This window comes from Zonotrichia leucophrys, chromosome 8, assembly GCF_028769735.1.
Source record: "Zonotrichia leucophrys gambelii isolate GWCS_2022_RI chromosome 8, RI_Zleu_2.0, whole genome shotgun sequence".
In the NCBI taxonomy this organism is placed as follows: Eukaryota; Metazoa; Chordata; class Aves; order Passeriformes; family Passerellidae; genus Zonotrichia; species Zonotrichia leucophrys.
The window spans coordinates 393,758-418,379 of NC_088178.1; the positions used below are offsets into that span (position 1 = coordinate 393,758).

Sequence of the window (24,622 nt, forward strand, 5' to 3'; positions counted from 1 at the left end):
ACACCCCTGTGCATTGTCATGCACCCAGAGGGTGAAGCAGAGCCAAAGAAAGCCCCGAACAGCTGCAAAGGTACTGGATCCTTTATTACTGACAGCAGGTAAATACAAGATGCTGATGGGCAGGAGGGCGAGGGCTGTGCCTCTCTGAGGGGATCCTGGTGGTCCAGGACCAGGGCGGGCATGGGCATGTGAGGGAATGTAGGAGGTGGAGTGGCACAGCGAGGGCTCTGCCAGCCCCTGCCCAGGCAGCCCAGTGCCCAGCTGAGCAGAGCCTTCACCAGCAAATGCCAAGGGGAACTATTTGGGTTACAAGATGAACAAACAAAAGCCATCTACACGTATTTACAGCATCCCCCTCCTGCCGCCAGCTCCCTCCAGGCATGAGTGAGGGCTCGGGGTGCGTCCAGCCCCCCAGGGGGGAGAGCACAGCCCCAGCTGGAGGGGACAGTCCTTGACGTAAGTACCAGCACCAGGGGCTGCTGGAGCCGTGCTCGCAGCCCCATGTACAGCAGGATCTCCAAGGGGCCTGCTGGCCGTCAGCTGGGAGGATGGTCCTGAGAGACGGGACATTCCCATGGGACATGCAGGTCCTCCACCAGGACAGGCAGGCAGCAGCATCCCGCTGGGACCTGGTGCGTGCAGCTTTGCACTGCTTCAGGGTGTATTGCTGATCATCTCCAGCTAAAAACATCCTCAGGAGGACGGTGTCTGGGCCACCTCCTCTTCCCTAGGTAGGAGAGCCGGGCCTGCCCTTCCAAAGGAGGACCTCCTTCCCCTGGGAAGGAAAATCAGAAGCAAGGATACAGCAAAGACAAAGGGAGTGCTTCTGGCCTGGGGATCGATCTACAATCCACCATAAAAAAACCAGCTTGAAACAAAACCCATCATTTACTCTTCAATTTGTACAAAATAACAATAATAACAATAAAAATAATAATAAAAGGTGCTGGTGGCCCCTGGCTTGCAGTGCCCCACTGTGGTGGGGGGTCTCAGTAGGCAAAGATGACGTGGTAGGTGACTTGGTGGCCATTGTCCCAGGCGTAGAGCAGGCGGTCCTTGGGGTTATAGTCTATCTGCGTGGTGTAGGCGTACTCGTTCTCAAAGAGCAGCCTGGGGATGATCTGCGTGTTGGTGTGCGTGTCAAAGGCGTAGGAGATGTTGGCGTTCCTCTTGTTGTAGCTGTCGACCGCGTACAGGACCCCACAGATGACAAAGCAGTTCCCGTAGAAGTTCTTGCGCAGCCCCGTCCGCCACGTGGTCTCCTTCTGGGTGCTGAGGTCGGCCGCGTTCAGCTTGCTCAGCACGATCACCTCCTGGTTGAAACCCTCGTAGCTGATGGCCGGGTAGATGACCCACAGGCCGTTCTCGTCCACGGCAAAGTCCACGTCCGAGTGGCCTCGCCACCGCCACGGGGTGGACTCCTCGTAGGCCACGTCGTGCAGCATGGCCCAGGCGGCCACGTAGCGCTGCTTCAGGTCGTACTTGATGATGTTGCGCGTGAAGGCCCGGTTGTAGTAGAAGGAACCGTTGTAGACAACGTGCCCTGTCCCAATCCAGCTGTACGGGAGCTTGTAGGAGTTGCTCCAGCGACCTGCAGGGCAGACACACCTGGCTGCTGAGACCTCCCTTTGCTGTGGGGTGAGTGGCCATGCCAGCAGCACCTCTGCCCACAGCTCTGCCTACACTCCCTCCCTGGCCACCAGCCACAGCCTGAGCTGTCCCATGCTCTCTGCCCTGCACACCGGGTGCCAGCACCCAAGAGTGGAAGGTCCCTAGGCAGATCATCCCCAGGAACGGGATCAGCTCAGTGGTGGCTAGCATGGTATCAGAGATGGTGCAAACCCACCTTGCTTGAAGTTGTCAAGGTTCCTGAACTCCACCAGTGTGTTTCCATAGTAGTAATTGGTGACATAGATCCGCTCCTCCTGGGCCAGGGGGTCCTTCATCCAGGCTCCCTCATTGCGCCCGTAGGTGTTCTGGGTGGTGGGCCCCGAGATGGTGGACAGTGTGTCCTTGCAGCGCCCTGCGTGGGCAAGGAAAGGCTTGTGAGGCCAGAGGCAGGGTGGCCATGCTCTCCCTGAAGGCACCATCCTCCCCAAGCCCCCTGCTCACCCATCAGGTACCCTCTGCCACCTTGGCTCTGGTGCAGCTTTGTGAGGCCCAGCAGGGCTGGCCAGACCCCACAAACATCTCCCCACAGCCTCAGCCATGTCCCTGCTCCAGCTGAGGCTGCTGACCATCTGAGGTCCCGTGTCTTTTTGCTCGGCCCAACCCAACCCCTAAAGGTGGGAGGAAACTACAGTAGGTTCCAGAGTTAAAAATTAAACCTGGCACCCCAGTGAAGTGCCATCTCCATGACACCTCCCACCTGTGGCCTGTGACCGAATCCAGGTGTGCTGTGCTTATCAGGATGTGTTGTGGGCACGAGCCAGCCCCTCCTCACAAAGCTGGATGGGCGCAGCAGCTGCAGGCACTCACCAATGATGTTCCTGATGTCCTCCTCCTCCAGGCCCTCCTTTGGCGTGGCAGGGATGGCCGGGCTCACCGGCGTTGCGGGGGTGTTTGCCTGGACCCAAGCTCCCGGGCTGGGCTCCGTGTCACCCCAGCCTCCAGTGGGGGTGGCCACGAGCAAGTTCTCTGTGGCTGTGGCCACCCCTGTGCTGGCCGTGCCTGGCAGCTGTGGGGTCCCCTCCTGTGCCAGCCCTGCCGGGGCAGTGACGGCCTCCAGGGCGGGGGTCAGCCGGTTCATGGCGGTGGGCTCTGGCGTGGCAGGGGACAGCGGCACCGTGGGTGTCACAGCAGTGCCCGCAGCTGGCACGGTGGTGGGAGCTATGCCAGGGGTGGGCGGCCACCCCACTGGGGAGGGCTTTCTCACGGGCTCGCCTGCCCTGCTGCTGGGCCGCAGGAGCTGGTCCTCTATCAGCAGATCCACCGTGTTGTCCCCGCTGAAGAGCTCGTCCGCTGCCAAACACAGGCACAGGTGTCAGGCCTGCAGCCAGGGGAGCCAGGCCTCTCCAACCGGCTCCCTGGGCACTGCTGCAGGCTGGCTGGTACTAAATCCACCTGCGTTCCCTCTCCACGTGCCCTGAGGCTGACAGTGCCCATGTCAGGAGGTGAGTGAGGCCCCATCACAGTGACATCCTCACCTCGGGCCAGGTAGAGTGACAGAAACCAATTCTGCCCTGCCACCTCCCAGAGAATGGGCAGGATGGAGACCCAGCTGCGTTCCAAACCAGATCCCACTCACCTAACCCAGGATCCAAAGCAGGAGCACGGGGATCACTGGGATTCCCCAGCCAGCACGGGCACCCTCTGCTCCTCCTTATCTCCAGGAGCTCCCAAACCCCTGCAGGGCAGGGCTGGATGTCCTTGCTGAGCCAGTCTGCACAGCAAGGGCACTTGCCCTTCTGCCCTGCCTGTGCTGCCCGCCCCGCTGGTCTGTGAGGGTTCATCCCCTGCTCCCAGCCTGGGCCACGAGCCCTGAACTGCCTTCCACCACAGCAAACACTGCACAATCCTCCCGGGATGCCATCGGGCAGGCGGGTTTGAAACACAAGCATATTGAATAAACCCCCATTTACTTCTGGAAAGGTGTTGATGCTGGGTGTTTTGAACCAAAGAAGTGAGCTATTTCCTTAGCTATCAGAGATTTTCCATGGAATACCAATGCTACGCTGCCCTGCAGGCACAGTTCAAAGGCTGCACAGCAGTGAGGTACCAGCTGTCCCACCTCTCCCTGTGCTCCCACACACTCTGCCCCCACATTCCCAGGAGATGAGGCACTGGCTTTGCTGCGGGATGCAGCCACCATCCCACCATGGCTGCATACCCAACTCACGTTGCTCCTCGATGTCATTCTCTGACTCGGTGGACTGGGCTTTGTAGTAGGTGACCCCTCGGACAATGGTGGGCTTGGAAGGAGGCCGGCTCCTCACCCGCAGCTTCCTCTGCAAGAGCTGCTCAGGCTTCTTCTCCTCCAGAGAGAGGTGCAGCTCCGGGAGGGATTCCACAGAGTTGATCTGCTGGGAGATGGTTTCATCCTTCAGGAATCTTTCTTCATATTTCCCCTGGAAGAGACACAGGAGGTTGTTGCCAGATAGGCTAGAAATGCTATGTTTTGGTGAAAGGGCAGGTCAGGCTGCACAGCCCCATGCTGGGCAGAAGGATTTGAGCTCCCTCCTTCCTCAGGGTCTCCCTCAGTCCATTTTGTCATGGGAAGCCCTTCAGGACACAGCAGGGTGGCAGACCAGCACTGCTCCTGCATGTCCTTGGTGCCACCCTGCAGTTCTGGGACTCAGGGCTCCATAAGGCACACGCTGTGGGGTGCAGGGCAGGCAGGAGAAGTAGGGTCACTCCCTGGAATGCCACGGGCTGATTCCAGCGGCTGATCTGCACAGTGTGCAATGTGCACTGAGCTTTCACAGAGGCTGAAGGCACCTTCCCAGCAGGAGCGGGAACCTCCCAAAGCAGGGACCAGGAACCCCCCCAGGGCAGGGACCAGCTGCCACAGCTCAGGTCTGAAGGATTTCATCTCATTAAAGAAAATCGAAAAGCCAGCCTGAGGGTTGAAGCGGTGCCCATTTGGCTGACAAGATGGGCCCTGCTGCAATTAGCAGTGAGAAAAGGGGAATATTGGGAAATGAGGTCACTTGGGGTAATAAAAGCCCCATGGTCTGCTCCCCTGCCTGGCTGGGGCTGGCTCCTCTCCAGCAGGCAGCAGCTGCTCAGCTCATGGTGTGGGAGCAGGGGAGAGGGGCTGGGGGCACAGCCGGACACCCCTGCCTGGGCACGGCTCTCCCTGGGGCAGGGAGTGCTGGCACAGCTCACTTGGTGCCATTTCCCTCCCTGCTGACACACAGTGCACGTGTGGGAGCCCCGCACTGTCCCCAGGGGCTTGGGGAGCCCATCCCCACACAGGATCTGCAGAGCAGGGGTGGAGGGCAAGCACAGGCTCTTGCCATCCTCAGGAGCTGAGCACCCCTGCTTGAGCTGGAAATTATGCACTAAATGTTCCCCCCTGCCAGACACCTCCTATTGCCCTGCAGAGGGACACTGGGGTGAGGGCAGGACCCTCCAGGAGCTGCCCAGCAGGGATCAGAGGAGCATGGGCCATCCTAGATAGTCCCACTGAAGCAGCAAGGACTTCAGGACACCCTGGACAGACCTTTTCCCACAACACCCCGCTCACATCTCTCTGGGGCTGCACCGAAACTGCTGCCCCAGGCAAGGATGTCCCCATGCTGGGCAGACCCACGGGGACCCCCCAGTCTGGTGCTGGGTGCCAGAGCCAGGGGATGCCCAGCCCCTGCCCAGAGCCCACCAGACACAGGGGCTGGTGGTGGAGGGGCGACTGCCCGGCTGGAGGGAGGGGAGGCCGGCGACAGGCTGTCCCTCCACCGAGCCCCAAGCCCTGCTAATCAAAGGCTCTGTTTCCCAGCGCTTCCCAGCCGGCCCCACAATGACATCACGTTTTCCAAGCAGCTCAGCCACCGCTGACCTCGAAAACCAACAACCCCGTGGGAAGGGGGGAGGCCGAGAGGGAGCAAGCTCCCCCTGCTTCCACCGAGATCCCATCGCAGCAGCAGCTGGGCTGTGCCGAGGCACACGGCCTGCAGTCAGAGGCGCATGAACGGGGTCACTGCAGCGAGGAGAGATCCCCCGGGGCAGGCCCACATGCAGAAGCCACCGCAGGCCTGCGTGGGCAGCAGCAGCGCCACCGAGCTGTACCTCCGAGTGGGCGTAGGCAGCCTCGGCGTCCCGCTGCAGAGAGCCCTCGATGTCGGCCAGGCTGTTGCTGAGGAGCCTGGAGCAGTTTGCCCTGCCAGGGGGATCCTGCAGAGCCTCCTCCCCGCTGGCTCCGGCCCGCTGGCCTTCCTGCGTCCGGTTCCTGGACATGCCCTAGGAAAGCAGGAGAGGACACTTTAACCACAAGGGATGTTCTGTGGCCCCAAACCACAGCCCCGGAGCTCTGTGCTGCCATCCTGGGCCCACAGCTGGGGATTCTCCATGAGGCTAGGCACTTCAGCTGCTAAGAAGATGCCCATGACCCCAGTGGGATCCAGGAACCCCATCCCTGGTGTACATATCCCAGATCCACTCTTTGCTGCAGGTTCCCATGGAGTAGGAGAGTGGCCTTGAGGCTCTTCAACCCCCATCTCAGCCACGTTGGCCAGCTGACGAAAGGAAGAGGAAAAGACAAGCTGAAACACCTTAAGTCACCCTGGTGCCCTTCACCTGTGGCAGCAAGTTCATCTTGCGTTTATTAATCCCACTTTCCTGGCCTGGCCACACAGTGCCTGCACTCAGGGACTGCTGCTCCCCAACACCCTCTGCTCCCACAGAATCTGAGAATCTGGGAGCAGGACAAGAGCCAGTGATGCTCAGAGAGCTGCCCTGGGACAGGGACAGAGCTGGGGCTCATTGCAACTCCCCTGGCAGGCAAAGCCCTTCACCCTTCTCAGTCCCCAGCCACAGACACAGCCCGTACCCAAGGGAGTGCTGCAGTCTCTGCTCATCACTCCTTGGGCTTCTACACCTCAAACAGCAACTGCTTTGGATAGGTGGCACATCAGTCAAAGCACTTTAGCACAGACACTGGGGGTGGTTACCCTGATCCTTCATTTTCAATCTGTTCCATCATTAATTTCTCCTCAAACCACCGTGACCTCCATCTGTGACCTCAAAATTGCCAGCTGATGCGACAGCTGTGAGCTGAAAACAAAGCAGAGGAGCTGCCTCAATAGAGAAGGCACTCCATGGACCAAGAATTGGAAGTTCCTTCCATCTACCAACACCATTGGTCTAAAATACCTTGTTGTACTGCAAAGAACTCATGAAACCTTCCAAGCCCTGCAAAACCAGAGGGTTAACCCCCAGCCCCTTCCACAGGCATCTGAATTCCCAGGCTTTACCCAAGAATCGTGAATCACCGATTTACCAGGATATCTGAGGCTGAGTCCAATGACACAGGGACTCTCCAGCAAGCATTTTGCTGCTGTAAGCAGAGGAGCAGGGACTCTCATGATGCTCTCCCAGGAGCAGTGCAGCAGCAGCTCTCAACACCATCCTCCTTTGGAGAGGATGACTGATTCCAACAGCCTTGTGCCCTTACCGCTTCTCCTGTGTCATGTTTGGCTTGTGACCTGCTCAAGGTTGAAATCTGCCTGCCCCTGAGCAGAGAGGCAGCACCAAAGCCTGGCCTGTGATGCTGCTGAGGCTGCCCAGCTGCTGTGCAGGGCAGCAGCTGCCAAAAGCGACCGGCCTGGGAGGGCGATGCTCTGAAGCCATGCCAGGCTCCAGTTCAGCATCTCAGCTGTCCCTGCTGTCAGAGCCCAGGCCGGTGCAGGCTGTGATCCTCCTCCACATCCTCTCCACAGGAATTCCCGTGCTAAGCCAGCAGCAGGAGGCATTTCACACCTGCTGTCTGCATCAGCTGGGCTCTGCCCCAAGCACTGGGCAATCTCCTTCTAACCAAGGCCTCTCCTGCCTTTCTCCATCCTGTCCAAGTGCCTGCAGGAAGCTTCAGCTGCTTTCACATGATCCTGCACCCTCCCTTCTGGGAAATTAGAGACCCCTGTGAATTCCTTGCTCCTACACCTCTACAACTCCATCCCAGGCCAAACTCCGTCAGCCCTAGGGAGCTTTCTGCCCACCTGCCTGCCTGTGACAGGCTGTGAGCGGAGTGACCAGGCTGCAGAGGCCACCCCACGTGCCCAGCGTGCCACCAGCACTGCTGGCTCCGAACCCCCCTGCAGAAATCAGCTGGTAGGCAGGGCCACTTTGATACTGGGGCAGAGTTCAGTGATAACACCACCCGAAACAATCCCTTGGCAAACCCAAGTAATGACTGAAGAACGCACTAAACCACAGGAAGAGGGTGCGATTGCAAAGGGGAACATTGGTGCTTTGTTATTTTCAGACCTCAAAACCCCTTTGGGGTCAATTTCCATGCTTGGAAACTCAAAGCCCCCAGGCATTGTGCTCCCCTCAGCAGCCTCCCTCCTGACCCCAGGACGGAGCACGCCGTGCCTTCCCGAAACGCTTTGCAAGTGGAATTTTGGCTTTATAAATCACTGCCTCTCAGCTCCTGGCTGGAGACAAACAGGACTGCTCCACTCCGACAAGAATGTGGAATTACCGCCCCAGATACAGACCATGGGAGAAAACTCCACTATTTAATCTGGCAACCTGTTCCTACACAGCCAAGCAGAGTTTAAACTGCAAACCCTACGCTGTGCTAGCCAAAGAAATATTAAACTGCATGGAAGTGAAAATTATTTCACTGGAAGTCTGCTCTAAAATTAAATGGAAGGTTGAGGGTTCTGCTCTGTTTTAACACAGGCCAAGACGTAACTTGGTCCTTCAGGAATGCGAGCTCCTTGGCTCCCCACAGTCCTGCTGAGTGTACCCCAGCACCAGCCTCGAACCTCGCCCCCACATCAAACAGCACAAAAGCTCCTGGTTGAGAGCAACCATCACACCAGCATGCAAGTAAAACTGAGAAGAGGAAAAACGAAACAGCAGGGCCTTCTGACCCAAAGGAGGTGCTGCTCCTGCCCAGGCCACAGCTGGGACCCCGCTCCCAGTGTAAACCCTGAGGGACTGCGAGAGCTGGAGAGGGTCAGGCAAGGCTGGTGGGATGGGGATGCACTGAGCACTGCCTGTGACCAGGTCTGGTCCAGACACCCAAGTCTGGTCTGGTTTAGTTTCAGCCAAATAGTTAATTGACACTTCTTCCCAGGCAACGTGGCTCTGAATGCACCACAGGCAGCAGGAACTTGGCTGGAGGTCCGTCCCACCGAGGGCAAGGGCACTGAAGGAGTGCAGGACTCACCTCCTCGAGCCTCTCCACCCGACCCACCAGCTTGGTCGTGACTGAGTGCAGCTTCAGAAGGTCTAAGCCATAAAAAGCACTTTCCAGCATCTCGACGATGGAGGAGAGCTGCAAGGCAAGGGGAGAACAGTCAGGCAGCAGCACTTGCTCTAACAGACCCCCATGGAGCTTCTTCAGCCAAAAAGTCAAGTGCACCCCACCTGAGTGCAAGAATTTGGATTAACAGGCAAGGTTTCCCTTCCACAGCCCTGCTGCCCTGGTCAGAGCATGGCCTGCAGAGTGATGCTCGCCACCTCCACAGAGCCTCAGGGCCCCAGGAGCACATTCTGGGTGCTGGGGATCAGTAGCAGAACAAGGTAAAATGCTGCTCTCTTTGCCAGCTCTAGGCAGGCTCTCCCACAAGCTCAAAGGCTTAACTACTCCACCAGTGATGGGACTGCCAGCAAAAGAGACAAGAAGGAAAAGGCAGCTCAGTTTGAGATCAGACTCTGAGTTCATGCCATCCTGTGCTCTTTTTCCTGGAACAAGAAGAAACTTGTTAAAAAGTTTTAAAATACTCTCAAATTGCAAGAGTGAAGAAATAGAAATTCGGTGCCAGCCTGGCAACAGTTGCCTTTCTGAAGAACAATTTTATCACAGGGATGCTGCTCTCTCTTGCAGCCACCCATTTCACAGACACCCTGTATTTAAGTCACCCCTGTGCCTGTGTCCTGCCCAGCATCAGCCCTTGGTCACCCCTGGGGATCTGGAGAGGAGAGCCCTTGTTCTGCATTTTGTCCAGTTTCGGGTGCTGTGCCACAGAGGACAGTGCTGAGCACGGCATGGCTGGTGGGAAGGGTTCCTGGGCCACCTCCTCCTGGTCCCATGTGTCCCCATGTGTCCCCATGTGTCCCCATGTGTCCCCACGTGTCCAGCGTGGTGCTGTGGATTCTACAACCCCGATGGCTGAGCAGGATTTTCAGTGCATAGGAATTACTACAGGGTGGTGACATTTTCTCCCAGCAGCTACAAACTGGTCAGCAGAGCTTCATAAACATGGGAGAATCACAGGCAGCACTGCTGGCAGCACTTGGAGTTTCCACCCCAGCCTCTGCAACCTCCCTGTGGAGCTGACAGCAAAGGAAAGATTTTTTGGGCCAGATAAAATGACAGCATTAAGAGACAAGAGCTGTTTTATGGCTGTGCATCCACTTTCCACTGAGAGCTGGATGGAGACGGCCGATACAATGCACACTGCCTGCCAGACAGCCACTGGAGACAACCACTCTCCCTCCAGGCTGGAGAATTTCCATCAATGCACAAAGGTTGCAGACTGCATTAACCTCCTTGCAGATGATCCTGAGCGCAGCCTCCTCGCACTGACTCTGCACCAAGAGCCCCAAAACTCGCGCTGTGCCTGCAGACAGCCTGCTGTCATTTCACAGATCTGAGATAAAGCTCCTCCCTGCCAACCTTCCCCAAAGACCACACTGATGTTCCTATGAACTCACTGCTTCCCTCCCTTCACCCACTGTGGACTTTGGCTGCCATGGTCTGATGGTCCATGAATTCCCATTGGGCCTTACTAAAGGCACAGATGGGACTGAAACCTTCAGCTGGAAAGTCCAGTGCAGGCATTCAATGGAGCTTGGTTGCCCTGGGCTGTGTTTCTGCTGCCTGGATGTCTCGCTCTTTCTCATCATTCCCTCAGGGACTCATCCTCCAGCCCACCCAAGGGAGGGACCTTCCCACAGCTCTCCCACACATGGAGTACCCAGGGCTGTTGTGTCAGATCATAAGAAAGCCTGGTAAAACACAACATACAAATGACCCTGTGCCCTTCCAGCTGCTGCATCGGGAAAGAGCAATGCTTGTTGGACCAGCAAAGAGAGCAAAACCCTTTGGGGCTGCTAGAGCTGAGGGGTTCACTCACTGATGAGTTGTGGGAGCTGCTCCTCATGAGTAGCTTAAGAACTGGAGCTGTGTCCTCTCCTTCTTCCCAGCCTGTCCTACAAGAAGGGGCTGCTCCCAGCGATCCTGACCCCAGGAGGGGCTCTATGCTTGGAGGGAGGGCAGTCCTGCTGCCCAGCTGCTGGGCTGGACGCTGGCAGCAAGAACACCCCAAGTGTGTGTTTGGATAAACCTTGTGCAGCCGCCTGGCCGCCGGCCCTTGTGAAGGGAGCGGGGCAGCTGGGGCCAGTTCCTAGAGGACAGACAGACACACAGACAGGCAGACAGCCTTTCACACCACAGCTGGCTGCGAGCAGCGCCCGCTGGGAAGCGCTGCCGGAGCCAAGGGACGGCCAGGAGCTCTGCTCAGGAGTTCTGCTCCTCCTGGAGGAGGATGAGGAGGGAGCTGGGAGCTGCTGGTGCAGGAGCTCTGCCTGCTTCCCCACAAGGGACCACAGGGGTGGCTCTGTCGCCTCGGGGTGTCCCCTCCCCTCACCACAGAGAGCTCAGACTCTCATCTAAGGCCATGTGGGACCTCCTGGCATTTCCCCAGACAAGGGACCATCAAACAACTCCAGACTGGGAGTCATCCTTCCCTGCAATGATGGATTGTTTGCCTGTGCCTGTTTATCTTCCCTAGCTGCAGGAGAGCTTGGACAAGAAGCTGCTAACTGTCTGCAGTCGGGTAAGATGAAACACATCCTCAAGCTCCAAATTAATTAGAGCAAGCCCATCGTGGTGGCCTCAATGGCAGCTGCCCCACGGCACCTTGCACGCCACCCTTTCCCACCCTAGAAGGATTCAGGGGCACCAGTGCCACCAGCACTCAACCTGCCACTCCAGGGACTCACCGGGCCTGGACCAAGCCAGTGGCACGGGAGGCAAACTGGAAAACCCAGCAGGGTCTGCTGCCAGCTGCTACACCAGCAAAAGGAAGTATCCAGTAAAAGTACTACAGGATTACTTAAAACAAGCACTGTGACTTTTGGAAAAGAAGTATGTATTACTAGAGAGATAAAATACTAAATAGTAGAGAAGTGTCAGCATTTGAAACAACAAATCCATCCTGCCATCAGCCAGCTGTGCATCACACCCTCACGCTGACGCATCAGCAGCTTTTGGGCCATGGAAGCCAAATCAGCTTTTTTGCGTGGGTCCCTGGGAGTCCCTGTCGGCAACAGAAAAAAGATCTGGCAGCTGCTGAGGAGAGCAGAGCTGTCCTCCAGGGACATTTGGAGCTGGACAGGGGGCAGGGAGCAGCCCAGTCCCTAATGGGCTCTCAGCACAGAAAGCCACAGTGGACCCCGGGCAGCACAGGATGAATCAAGTGAATCATCCACTGCAGCTGCTCGACTCAGTCCCTTAAGCTGAGCTTGCTTTCTATACCAAACATGCAGATATAAATATAACTAGGAGATGACTTAAGAAAAATGTTAGGAAATAGAGGTTTTTTTCAGAAAAAGCTCAGCAAAAAAAAAAGGGTTCATAAGATGACCTTGTCCCCAAAGAGCCAGGAGCCGAAGCTGCTCTCCTACCTTCAGGTCGCTGCTTTCTGCCTCCCGCAGCTTCTTCAGCCTGAAGTCGCCCTCGCAAGGGTTGAGAGCTGAGGGGGGGGCCACGCACGCACACTTGCAGCTGGGCCCTGACGTGATGGTTTCCACCGTGTAAAAGTCCTCGGCTCTGAAGGCGCCCTCGTTAATCCTCTGGCAGGCGCCGCGGCCCAGGGGCCTGACCAGGCATTTGCAGCGGCAGTCGGAGCCCTCGGACACCGCCTTCACCTTGTCGTAGTCACCTAGCAGCTGAGCACAGGTCACCGGCAGTGAGAAACCTCCTGACCTCCGCACACCCCGGGACAGGCACGGCCCGGAGCCCAAGGTCCAAACAAGGACACTCTGGATACCCCGAATCTCAAGGAAACTGGCCAGCTCTTCCAGAATCTGCCAAGCCAAGGAGCTTTCTAGAGAGCGCAGAGCTAATCGCTGCCGACAAGGGGAATAAAAACTGGCTTCCTTCAGTTGGTTCTTTTTTGTGTTTTTTTATTGCACTGTGCGCAGAATGCTGCTTTGAATTTTAAATACAAGAGTTTTTAATTTTTCTGCTTTCTTTTAATGCTTTGTGTGCAAAAGACCCAATAAGCCACCTGCTACCCAGAGCAAGACTGTTTTACACAGGCCAACACGGCAAGGGTACATTGGAAGAGTGACTGAAAGCCACCCTACAAGCAGCGTAACCTGGTGGTGAAGCAGTACTTCTGATTAGCCCTATACAATGCCAGGAATTTCCTTTACGGAGATTTGCAGACAGCGCTTCTGGAAGCCCAAGCACAAAAATAACTTTGGCGGTACATTTGCAATAGTCTCTGCGTTAGCCATTTCCGAGGGCAGATAATAACACGCTGCCTGATCAGCCAAATCTAACAGAAACCTCCACCGCATCCCACTGGCAGGGAAAGAGCCCGGATCCCTCCCCTCGGCACACAAAGAGGCCCCACCAATTCTCCTCTCAAGGACTTTCCCTTTTTCTGAGTCCCCCCGGAGAAATGATAGGATGGAGTCTGCGATGGGCTTCAGTGATTTCACTGCGCCCTCCGTGATGAACTTCCTCCGGTGCACAGCATCACTGAGCTCCACCGAGAACGTACACCCAGCATCACCCAGAGTGTGCGCAGCATCACCCAGCTCCACCGACAGCGCGCACCCAGCATCACCCAGAGTGTGCACAGCACTACCCGGCACTGCCGAGAAGTCCACGCTCAGGAGCACCCGGCTCTGCCGAGCACCCCGAGCCCGCAGCAGCGGCCAGCGCCCCGCAGGGCGCGCCCAGCCCGGCCCGGCCGTGCCCAGCTGCCGCAGTCCCCGCGGTACCTGCGAGAGGATGTTCTCCTGGTTGTCCGCCTCGTCCTGCAGCGGCTCGGCCGAGGGCCCGGCCGTGCCGGCGGGCTGGCTCTCCGCCCGGCAGCCGGCGCCCAGCGCGGCCAGGCAGAGCAGCAGCGGCAGCGGCCGAGCCATGGGCGGGCGTCGGAGGGGCCGGGGCCGGGGCCGGCGCGGAGCCGCCGCTGCTCGCTCAGGTGCGGAGCGGCGGGGCGGGCGGGGCCGGCCCGGGCTCCCGCCCCGCTCCTCCTCCTTCCCTCCCTCCCGCTCCGACTCCCGCCCTCCGCTCCTCCCTCCGCCCCTCTCCCGCTCCTTTCCCCTTGGGCGGCGGGACGAGCCCCGGGCGGCGCTTCCCACCTGCACCGCCCGCCCGGAGCGGGCTGCGGGGAGCCCCGGCACACGGGGCTGCTCTGGGGGCCGCCACCCGCCTCCCCAAAGGGCTGCGCTGCCGGTCGGCACCCGGCGAGCCTGAGCATCCCATCCCTGCCGTGTGCCAGGGAGCTGGGGCGGACGGAGAGCCATCCTGACGGCCTGTCTGGCTTCTTTTCCAGCTCCAGAAACTGCCTAGCTTTCACCCTCCATCCTTTGGATGGCAGGGAAATGGTCCCGATGGCACGGCTCTCAGTCGCACTGCCCACACTGGGGTCATACAAGCAGCATGTTCCAAGAAAGGCTCCCAGCCATGAGTGTGGACCTCTGTGTGCTCAGTGAAATTCAGGCTGTGCTCTGGCAGTCCTGTATCCTTGTGCACCTCCTGCCAAAAGGAAGTGTTCAGGACACGCCGTTCCCGGGGAGCGCGCAGGCACAGCATCTCTGCACCGCCGTGACATGGCTGGGCCTCGCCCACGCAGGAGGGAACCCCAGGTGCCCTTACAAACGCACCAGCACCATGGCCCAGGCCTGGCACAGACTCACATTTCCTCCGAACATGCCCACAGAAGTCACACGCACAGCAAGTGGCACGGGAGGCCGTGTGAGCTCTTGCTGAAGCAAGGCACAAGCCAAGCGCCCCCAGTCCCTAATGCAGGGTCTCAAAACCACCCCAAATCTGGTGCCTGCAGCCCTGGGAGCAGGCACCCTCCTTAGGGGGACTCCAGCTGCTCCATTCCACCCTTCTCTCCCACGGTAGCTCCGCAGCGATGGAGCTGCCAGACACAAAGAAAACATCTCGTGTGAGAGAGGAAGCGGCTGTGGCAAGGGGATGGCAGACGATGCTGACCTCAGGATTCGTGTGGGATGGCGCTGTGCCTCCCTTTCCTCCGGCTCCCTGGGAAGGGAAGCCAGGAGAGGGGGCCAGGGCCGTGTGGGTCCCTGCGGCAGCGCTGAGCACAGCAGAGCAGGGGGGAAGCAACCAGGGAGGCTGGCAGGAGAAGGACAGCCAGCCTTGGGCAGCTGGAGAGCAGTGGGAGGCAAAGGCATCTCTAGAAAACTCCCCTGAGCAGCCTCTCTCAAGGATAATGGGTCCCTTGAGCACAGGCTCCTTCTCCTCTGTTTCCATGGCTCAGCTACCCCCTCTGCCAGCACAGGCTCTCCTGGGGCTGCCGAGCCAGCGCTTGCCCAGCCCGTGCCCGCCTGGCCCAGGGCACCAGAGCCCCGAGCGGCCATGGCACTGCCAGGCTGGCAGCGACACCAACCCAGGGCAGCAGAGCCCCGAGCAGCCATGGCACTGCCAGGCTGGCAGCGACATCAACCCAGGGCACCAGAGCCCCGAGCAGCCATGGCACTGCCAGGCTGGCAGCGACACCAACACGGGGCACCAGAGCCCTGAGCAGCCATGGCACTGCCAGGCTGGCAGTGACACCAGCCCACAGAGCTGCACAGCAAACAGCACCTGAAACTGGGGAGGCCTTTTCCCAATGATTGCTTCCAAAGGCTGGAAAAACAGAAGGAAAACAAATCGACCACGCTATTTCAAAACTGAAAGGAGGGATTTCACATGTTACTGGCACACCTTGCTGATTTCTTTTCTTCCGAAGGGAAAGAAAGCATTTCTTATGGTGGTGTTTAGTTTGGGTTAAAGATGGATTTAATCCTGTCCTTTGGGGGGCAAGGAGAGAAACTGACAGGCACTTTGGGTTCAGAGCAATCATCTCTAGAGTCTGAATATTCCTCCTTCAAGAAAAAACCAAGACAAATCCACAGATTGCTGAGGACAGCAGAGCAAGAAGGTGTGGTTCTGGCTTTTCTGTCTTGCTGATGGAAACTGGCCCAAACTTTGATGAGAGCAGGAGGCCCCAGTATCCCCATAGCTGACTCCACTCTGTTATTGGGCTCAAGCAAAGCCAGGGCTTCCCAAGGATGCAGATCGACAGACAGTGCTCTTCAAAGTGCAACAAGAACACCACCAGGTCTGGGCAAAAGGGAATTCAAGTCTCAGGACAGGCAACGACTATGGCTGTGCCTGGAGCTGTGAGTGCAAAAACCCGAAAGCCTGTCCTTGGTGCCTCGCCCCTCTGCGCTGGTCTGGGCCCCTGCGAGGGGGAACACCGCGGGTCAGGGCTGTGCAGGGGCCGCTCCTTGGGATGCACAGCGCGCTGAGACCGGCCGGACAGACGGACGGCACAGGCGGCACATCCTGTCCTTTGGGGACACCTGAGGCTGCCGGGTGCCCTGGGTGCAGCTCCCGGGGGAGGGTGGGTGCCTGAGATGCTGGACCCCGCGAGATGTGGGAGCTGGATCCCCGGGATGCCCGAGCTGGATCCCGGGATGCCTGAGCTGGATCCCGGGATGCCCAAGCTGGATCCCGGGATGCCGGAATTGGATCCCCAGGGATGCCGGAGCTGGAGCCCCAGGGATGCAGGAGCTGGATCCCGGGATAACCGAGCTGGATCCCGGGATGCCCGAGCTGGATCCCCGGGATGCTGGAGCTGGATCCCGGTATGCTGGAGCTGGATCCCCAGGGATGCTGGAGCTGGATCCCGTGATGCCCGAGCTGGAGCCCGGGATGCCCCAGCAGGATCCCAGGATGCCCGAGCTGGATCCCCAGGGATGCCGGAGCTGGATCCCGGGATGCCCGAGCTGGATCCCGTGATGCCCGAGCTGGAGCCCCGGGATGCCCGAGCTGGATCCCCGGGATGCTGGATCTGGATTCCGTGATGCCCGAGCTGGATCCTGGGATGCCCGAACTGGATCCCGGGGTGCCGGAGCTGGATCCCGGGGTGCCGGAGCTGGATCCTGGGATGCCTGAGCTGGATCCTGGGATGCCCGAGCTGGATCCCGGGATGCCGGAGCTGGATCCCGGGATGCCCGAGCTGGATCCCGGTATGCTGGAGCTGGATCCCCAGGGATGCTGGAGCTGGATCCCCAGGGATGCCCGAGCTGGAGCCCGGGATAACCAAGCTGGATCCCGTGATGCCCGAGCTGGAGCCCGGGATGCCCGAGCTGGACCCCCGGGATGCTGGACCCCCGGGATGCTGGATCCCCGGGATGCTGGATCCCCGGGATGCTGGAGCTGGATCCCGGGATGCCGGAGCTGGACCCCTGGGATGAGGGAGCTGGATCCCGGGATGCCGGAGCTGGATCCCAGGGTGCCCGATCTCTGCCCGTCCCGCCGGTCCCTCTGGCGGGGCCGCAGCTCCCCCGCGCGGCCCGGCCCGGCCCGGCCCTGGATCCACCGCTCGGGGCTGCGGCTCCTCGCAGCTCCCGGCGATGGCAGCGCTTCCTGCCGGCCCGCAGAGCCGTGCTGGCCTCCCCGCGCCCCCCGAGCCTCCCGCAGGCGGCGCAGGCCCCGGCGCGCCCAGCCTTGCCCCGCAGGAGAGATGCTCCAGGGTTTCTCCATGGCAGTGACCCCTCTGGAACTCTCCAGGTTTTCTCCCGCTGCCGGCCAGCCCCACGCTGCGTGCGGCACTCCAGGTGTGGCCATGCAGCGCTGAGTGCAGGGGAAAGATCCTCCCTGTGCCTGCTCTCAGCCCTCAGCTAATGCTCCCAGGACCCCCTCCAGCTTCTTCCCTGCCAAGGTGTGTTCCTGGCCTGGCTCCTGCCCAGCCTGCTCCCTGCCAGCCCCCTCATGGCTTTCTCTGCCAAGCTCCCTTCCAGCTGGGTGGCCCGGCACATGCTGGTGTGGGGGCTGCTCCTGCCCCAGCAGGGCCCTGCCCTGCTCTGTGCTGAGCCACATGAGGTCACTGTCACCCATCTTCCCCAGGCTGTCTCTGCAGGGCAGACCAAGCCTCCAGCCTGCCAGGCACTCCTGCCAGTCTGAAAGGACACGTGTCAGAAAACTTAGGGTCCAAACCTGAAAGATGCCTAGCATCACAAGGATGGGACACATCATCTTCCTTCTTATCTGGCCCGGAGGTGAGCAAGGCGAGCTACAGGCTGCGGTTGATCTTTGCATGCTCCTGGTATGTGCTGGAGCTCTTCCCAGAACCTGTGGCCTCAGCTCAGGTGGCTTTTGGTGCCGTGGCCTTGGGTGTGAGCAGCACGGCCTGCTGAGAGAGCCCAAAGCCTCAGGAGGCAGGTGGTGTTTGTAGAGCCCCGCTGGATCCTGCGAGGCGCTGTGCCTGCAGAGGTCACAGACAGAGAGAGGCTGGTGCATCTGTCCCGACGTTCCTGGGCTCCGCAGCGCCGTGCCTGCTGCCAGCAGCAGCCAGGGCTCCTGCAGGCAACGCTTCTGCGGCTGCCACGGGGATGGGTGAGGGCGAGGGTGTGAGTGCGAGGTGTGCCCAGCGCTGCCACTCGCCTGGCACAGCCTGTGGTGGGGTGGCAGGAGGCCACAGAGCCGGGCAGGGGCACGGCAATCAGAGCAGCGCCTCGGCAGCAGCTCCACCACACAGGTTGGCCCAGGTGCCCAGGCTGAGGGAAGCTCCCTCCTACATCCATCCGCCGGAGGAGGAAATCCAGCCCATGGAGCAAATTAACCTGGCAGGAAAACTCGTGACGTGACCCAGAGCTGCCCAGCAATTTGAGAGGTTGCCCTGCTGGCCTCAGCAGCGAGATTTTTGTTTATGTCTGTGAGTCAAATGATAGCTGGGTGAGCAGGCACACGCTCCGGAAACCATTCCGGGGCTGTTCACGGGAGCGGGACCACAACTGCCCCAGGCCTGACCCTTCAGCATTCCTCTGCAGAGCACCTGCACTGGGGAGGAGACCTGTCCAAGCCAGAACAAAAAATGTATTTTAAAATATGTCCTAAAACCAGTTATAACAGAACTTTCCAAGCACGGTTTTTGAAGCCAGGAGCGGGCCAGGTGAGTTGCGCTGTGTCAGGTGGGTTGGCTGGCTGGGAAGGGCCCTAGGTTTCCTGGGCAGCTCTGGTCCATCCATAAGAGCTTATAAGAGTAGCCTAAGGCTGGGTTTAGGAAAAGCTCAGCACTAAGCTGAGCTGCAGAGGCACTGATTGCTAAGCTCAGGACAGATTACTGCAGTGTGAGCAAAGTGGGACTTCATACAAGTTCTGCTTTATAATAATATTATGCTGAAATTCCTGGCTTTCTGTTCCCATTCACCAAATGGTGGCAGATGCCAGGGTCTGACATTTTCCCATTGGTGTGACTTTTGGGATTCACCTGGGCTTTCCTACACATCAAGGGATTCTCTCCTGTGCTGGCGCTGGCACCTACAGAGTACCATGGAAACCCCCTGCATGGCACAGCCAGGAAAACAGCTCTGGCTATTAGTTCTGGTTTGAACAGCAGAGAAGATGACAAAGAAATCCAGTGGGTAAAAATAAGGGCGTGTCCATACCTCCGACCCTAACTCATAGCGAGCGCCTTCAGGGATGCAGCTGCTCCATCCAGCCTCCCTGAGATGTCAGCTGATTGTACCCATCTCCACTTCACACTGTAATTAACCCTGGCCCCTGTGATCAAGGCAAGGTTCTGCCCTGCTGTGTTTCCAAATACAAACCTCCTTGAGCACACACATCCCATTCCACGTGCCCTCTGTGCCCCGTGGGGCTGGGCAAGGCTGTCCTGCCTTTTGGGCCACCCAGCCACACCAGTGCCCTGCTCACAGCGCACTCCCAGCACGCCCACACGCTGCCAGGCTGCTCCATCACTTTGGGGAGGATCAGCATGTCCTCCTGCCCCTCTGGTCTGCCCATCCCACCCTTCAGTGCCATGCCCGGGCACCACACGTGTGTGCCCTCGCTGCCCTTGGCACGGTGACTGCACCACCTGCCCATTGCGCCTGCTGGCACTGGGACCTGCCACGGCCACACCAGCAGCCCCTGAGCTTCCACCAAGGCCTGACTGACCGTGCTGCTGCAGAAGGACAGCAATCTCCCCACACAGCCCTGACTGGAGCACGCTGCCCTGCCCACACTCCTTCCCCTCCCCTGGAACCCCTCCACGCTGCTCTGTCTCCTTGCTGGCCTCAGAGCAGCCCTGCCAAGACAGGGCAGGGGACAAGAAGGGCCCTCAAGGGGAAGCAGGGGCTTGTGGTAGCCATCAAAGTGCTCAGGGACAAGGCAAGGAAGCAAACCCTTCTGTTTCAGTCTCTCAGACAGAAAACCCCTTTAGAAGTTTCTGGGGGAGCCTCCAGCTTGGGCAAAAGTGAGGCTGCGAGGGCTGGTTGGCTTCAGTTCTTTTGGCTCCAGGGAAAGCAGTCTGGCTGACCCCCATGGCTCCCAGCTGTGCTGGAACCCACCTTGGGGTGTCCCCCTTGTGTATGCCCTGCTCTGCCCTCTCCTGAGCTGAACCATGGACCTGAGGGCTCAGGGCACTGTGCAGGGAGAGCCGGGCAGGGCCTGCACACCCCAGGCCAGCCCCTGCACAGCATTCAGCACTGCTGGCAAAGTGGGCACGGGCCAGGGCCAGGACAGCCTGTCCTGCCCCAAGCAGCGCCTCTGAGGTGCCCAGGCCACCACGGTTGGAGCCACGGCTCACAGAGCAGTGCTCTGATAAACATTGGGAAAGCTGCCCTTTGTCCTGCAGCAATCAAATCCCTGATGAGCACCTCGCTGAGGGATGCACAGGCAGGGGAAAAAGGTGGAGAGAAAATAGGGATTAGCAAGGCCTGATAAAAACATGACCTCTCTTTGCCAGCAGCCTGTGTCACAACTGACACCGCTGACAGGTCCCTGGGGAATGGACTGAGCTCAGCTCCTCGGGCAGGGAGCATCGGCCTGAGCAGTCACATTCAGGGAAGGTGATTGATCCAGTGGGATGTGCTGGGACAGGTTTCTCCAGCAGTCACCACATACCAGCAGCACGTGCCACTGGGTGCCCTGGGCAGCCCATCCGGGGATGGCACCCGTGCCAGCGTCACCAGCCCTGCCCAGCCCCACCTGGGGTCCTGTTTGATGGGGAAGGGCCTGGAGGTGAAGCCATGCCAGGAGCAGGGAGGTCACTTTGCTTGGTCAGCCTGGACAAGGAGACTGAGGGGAGACCTCACAGCAGCCTACAGCTTCCTCGCTAGGGAAGCACCAATCTCTCCTCTCTGGTGACCAGCAAGAGACCCTGAGGGAGCAGCAAGAAGCTGTGTCCAGCAAGGCTTGGGTTGGATATTAGGAGAAGGTTCTTCACCCAGAGGGTGGTTGGGGATTGGAACAGGCTCTCCAGGGAAGTGGTCGTGCCTGCCAGTTTCAGAAGTGTTTGGACAATGCTCTCAGGCACTTGGTGTGATTCTTGGGGTGTCCTGTACAGGGCCAGGAGTTGTGCTTTGATGATCCTTGAGGGTTCCTTCCACCTCTGTGATTCTGTGGAACCTGTTCCAACATGCTCAGTTTGTCCTGGCACACCAACAGCAGATCACTCTGCCATGGTCAGTGCCACACATCCCTCAAGATCCCATGGGCTTCTAGGGGCCCAAGAGGTGTTGGAGAGAACACCTTCATACCACCAGCTTCTACCCCCACCAGCTCAGCGTTATGCTCCCCCTGCTCCCCTATATCCCTGCCAATCTGCTGCTCTGCACCCCAGCAGTGCTGGCCTTGGCTTTGGGAAAAGAGACGAGAGCAGAAGCCAGAGCCAGCTCCCAAACTGCACAGAGAACATCTGTGCCCATGGAGGAGCAGCAGTTCCTGCAGGAATGCCCTTCCTTCCTCGTGATCACTGTGCCTGTGACGCCGGGAGCACGGGAAGGGCCTTGGTGGGGATGGAAGTGCCACAGGCCATCCCCACGTGGGTGGGAGGAAGCCACTCATGCCCATGAGGCTGAGGTGGCTGCACCCACCTAGAGCTGCCTGCTGGGCTGATTCACTGGCCCCATGCCTGGGGTTCAGGAAGGCAAAGCTTCAGTGCCAGAAGGGCATCTGGTCCCCTGTATATGGCAGAGGGGTCCCCCAAAGCCCCTCTGTGGGACAGGGTGTGTGCCAGAGCTCCCAGCCGTGCAGAGCAGGGAGCTCAGGCATGGGTGTCCCCATGGCTGGGCACCTGGGGCTGCACTGACCCCACACACTGTCCCTCCTGGAGACCCCTCACCCTAGAGCAGCAGTCTGGCTGAGAGGACAGACCTCTTCCCTCAGGTGCCCAAGGCCAGCACATAAAACCCCTGGACAGAGAACCCTCACAGCTCAGGGCATGAAAGGAGAGCAGGAGAATGGCTGGCACCTTGAGGCCCTGCAGGGAGCCAAGGTTATCAATGCTGTGTCTGTCCCTGCCCCAGAGGGACATCCTTGCCCAGGGGCTGCCAAAGGCCATGTCACCAGGGGCTGTAAGAAACACCTACAGATGTGAGCCCCGGCCTGTGCACAGAGCCAGGCCCAAGCTGCCACTGCTCCTGCCATCCCAGCTTCCCTGACCTTGTTCCAGTGCTCCCAGCCCAAACATGAGGCAACGGGCCTGCAATGGGCTCCTCTCCCAAACTTCACTGGCCTTGCCCTCTGCCACCGCCTGGCAGCGAGCCTGGGGCCCAGAGGAGGAGCCATGTCCACAGCTGCCCTCCATGCCCACAGCTGCCCTCCATGCCCACAGCTGCCCTCATCCCCACAGCTGCCTCCATCCCCACAGCTGCCCTCCATCCCCACAGCTGTCCTCCATCCCCACAGCTGCCTCCATGCCCACAGCTGCCCTCATCCCCACAGCTGCCCTCATCCCCACAGCGTTCCTCCATGCCCACAGCTGCCCTCCATCCCCACAGCTGTCCTCCATGCCCACAGCTGCCCTCCATGCCCACAGCTGTCTCCATCCCCACAGCTGTCTCCATGCCCACAGCTGTCTCCATCCCCACAGCTGCCCTCCATGCCCACAGCTACCTGCCATGCCCACAGCTGCCCTCCATGCCCACAGCTGTCTCCATCCCCACAGCTGTCTCCATGCCCACAGCTGCCCTCCATCCCCACAGCTGTCTCCATGCCCACAGCTGCCCTCCATGCCCACAGCTGTCTCCATCCCCACAGCTGCCCTCCATGCCCACAGCTACCTGCCATGCCCACAGCTGCCACCATGCCCACAGCTGCCCTCCATGCCCACAGCTGCCCTCCATGCCCACAGCTGCCTCCATCCCTTGTGTCCCTGGCACTCCTGCTGTCACACACACCTGAGCCGTGCGTCCCACATCTGGCTCTGCCTGCCCCCGTGCACAGAGCCCAGACCCAGGGACAGCACATTCCCCTCCAGACAAGAATGCTCACCATGAGCTGGGCACAGCAGGAAAAGCCTGAGTCAGCCCAAGGGCTGCCCAAAGCCAAGGAAGCCAGGACCTGCTGAAAGGTATCCAAGGAATTCAAGGGGTGAGATGCAGCCCTCCTGAGCCCCCAGGCAGGGTGTGGGGAGGTGGGGTGAGGATCTGCTCTGCTCTGAGGGGTGTTAGTGGCCATCAATAAACCCCTGGCACCTGGAGGCCATGCTCCCACGTCCCAGGGCTCCACAGGCCAGCCAGGACAGAGCAGCATCCCTGCAGCCTTCACACACTGCTGCTTGGAAGTGACTTACCCAAACCACCACAGCCAGTTTGGCCTTTGCTGGCCCACCAAGAGTGAGGCACCTTGTGCTCAGATGACAAAGATGTGAAATATTGCTGCACCTGCCATGTGCTGCCATGGTGACTCATGGAGCTTCCAAAGGACACGGCTCCCACAAAGGCCAGCTGAGCTGACCAAAGCTTCTGCTGAGACAGACAGAACCACAGACAAGGCCAAGTCTGGAGCTGTGCCTCCATGGCACACCATCTTTGTCTTTAGCAGCTTCTCCTTCACCCAAGAGGGTCCTGCACGCACACTCAGCATCTGTGCTGCCTTCCCAGCCTGAGCCCAGGCTGGGTACCCAGGCACACTCCTGTTTGCTGTGCTGGAGGCAGCTGGAAGGGAGAAGTGAATGCACAGCGAGCAGCTCAGCTGCTCTGCCCCAATGTGAATGTCATCTGCCTGCCATCTCCCCTGCTAGCACTTTGGTTTGATACAAACCCTTGCATCTGCAGAGGGGTTCTGGCAGGGCAGCCTCTCCAGGCCCCTCTCGCTGAGCACTGGTGCCAACCAATTTACTTACAGCATCACAGCCCCTCCAAACTCTCCTTGTACACAGGAGCATCGACTGATGAGCTTAACAAGGAATTTACCATTCATTCTGATTCTTCTCATGAGTTATTCCTAAACTCATCCACCAGTTTCCTTTTTGATTTCTCCTCTGAGCACAGCTCCATCTTTCAAAGCAGTGCTGACAATCTTCCCTGACTAGAGGCAGACTTGGCTCTGGAATTTGCCCATTCTCAGCAAAACCCACCCAGAGCCAGGTCCCTCTTGTCTTTTCTCTGCCAGACAGAGAGGTCATGCTGCTGCAGCACCCTCGGAGGGGCTTCTGCTCCCTGCTTCTCACCCAGCCCTTCAGAGCTATGTGTCTCCTCTCCCCACGCCGGGCAGCTCCCAAGACTTTCAACATCCAAGCTGCCATCCACTAAGCCTGGATCTTTCCAAACAGCCTGGCTGTATTACATCCACCTGCATACAGGAACATGCCAGTCCTTGTTGTTCTCTTCCATCCCACTCCCTTCCCTTCCTGGAGAGGCAAAGGTCACCCAGCCACGGGATTTCAGCTCTGACACCAACCTCAAGCGTTTCTCCTTCCTTGGCCAGGGCTCAGTCCCCACCCACCCTCTGTTATCCATGCCCTACATA

At 59.1% G+C, this 24,622-nt stretch overlaps 1 protein-coding gene across 2 annotated transcripts; it reads right to left on the reverse strand.

Moving 5' to 3' along the window:
- Positions 1-63: 63 nt before the first annotated feature.
- On the reverse strand, positions 64-13,820 carry OLFML2B (olfactomedin like 2B). 2 transcript variants are annotated; one of them, XM_064719281.1, is made up of 8 exons: positions 13,627-13,820; positions 12,298-12,561; positions 8,834-8,941; positions 5,728-5,898; positions 3,839-4,067; positions 2,479-2,961; positions 1,847-2,023; positions 64-1,591 (listed from the first exon to the last, which is right to left on the reverse strand). In XM_064719281.1, exons 1-8 carry the CDS (start codon positions 13,768-13,770, stop codon positions 990-992), a joined length of 2,178 nt encoding a protein of 725 aa, XP_064575351.1. In that variant the 5' UTR covers positions 13,771-13,820; the 3' UTR covers positions 64-989. The 2 variants fall into 2 exon arrangements, with proteins under 2 accessions (XP_064575351.1, XP_064575350.1); XM_064719280.1 differs by having other exon boundaries at positions 3,830-4,067.
- Between the last annotated feature and the right edge of the window lie 10,802 nt (positions 13,821-24,622).

Coding starts and splice junctions, on each gene's coding strand:
- OLFML2B (XM_064719280.1), bottom strand. CDS start 13,770: ATGGCTCGGCCGCTGCCGCTGCTGCTCTGCCTGGCCGCGCTGGGCGCC. Junction 12,562..13,626: donor AGGAGAACATCCTCTCGCAG/GTACCGCGGGGA, acceptor ACCTGTGCTCAG/CTGCTAGGTGACTACGACAA. Junction 8,942..12,297: donor CAGAAAGCAGCGACCTGAAG/GTAGGAGAGCAG, acceptor CTTGCCTTGCAG/CTCTCCTCCATCGTCGAGAT.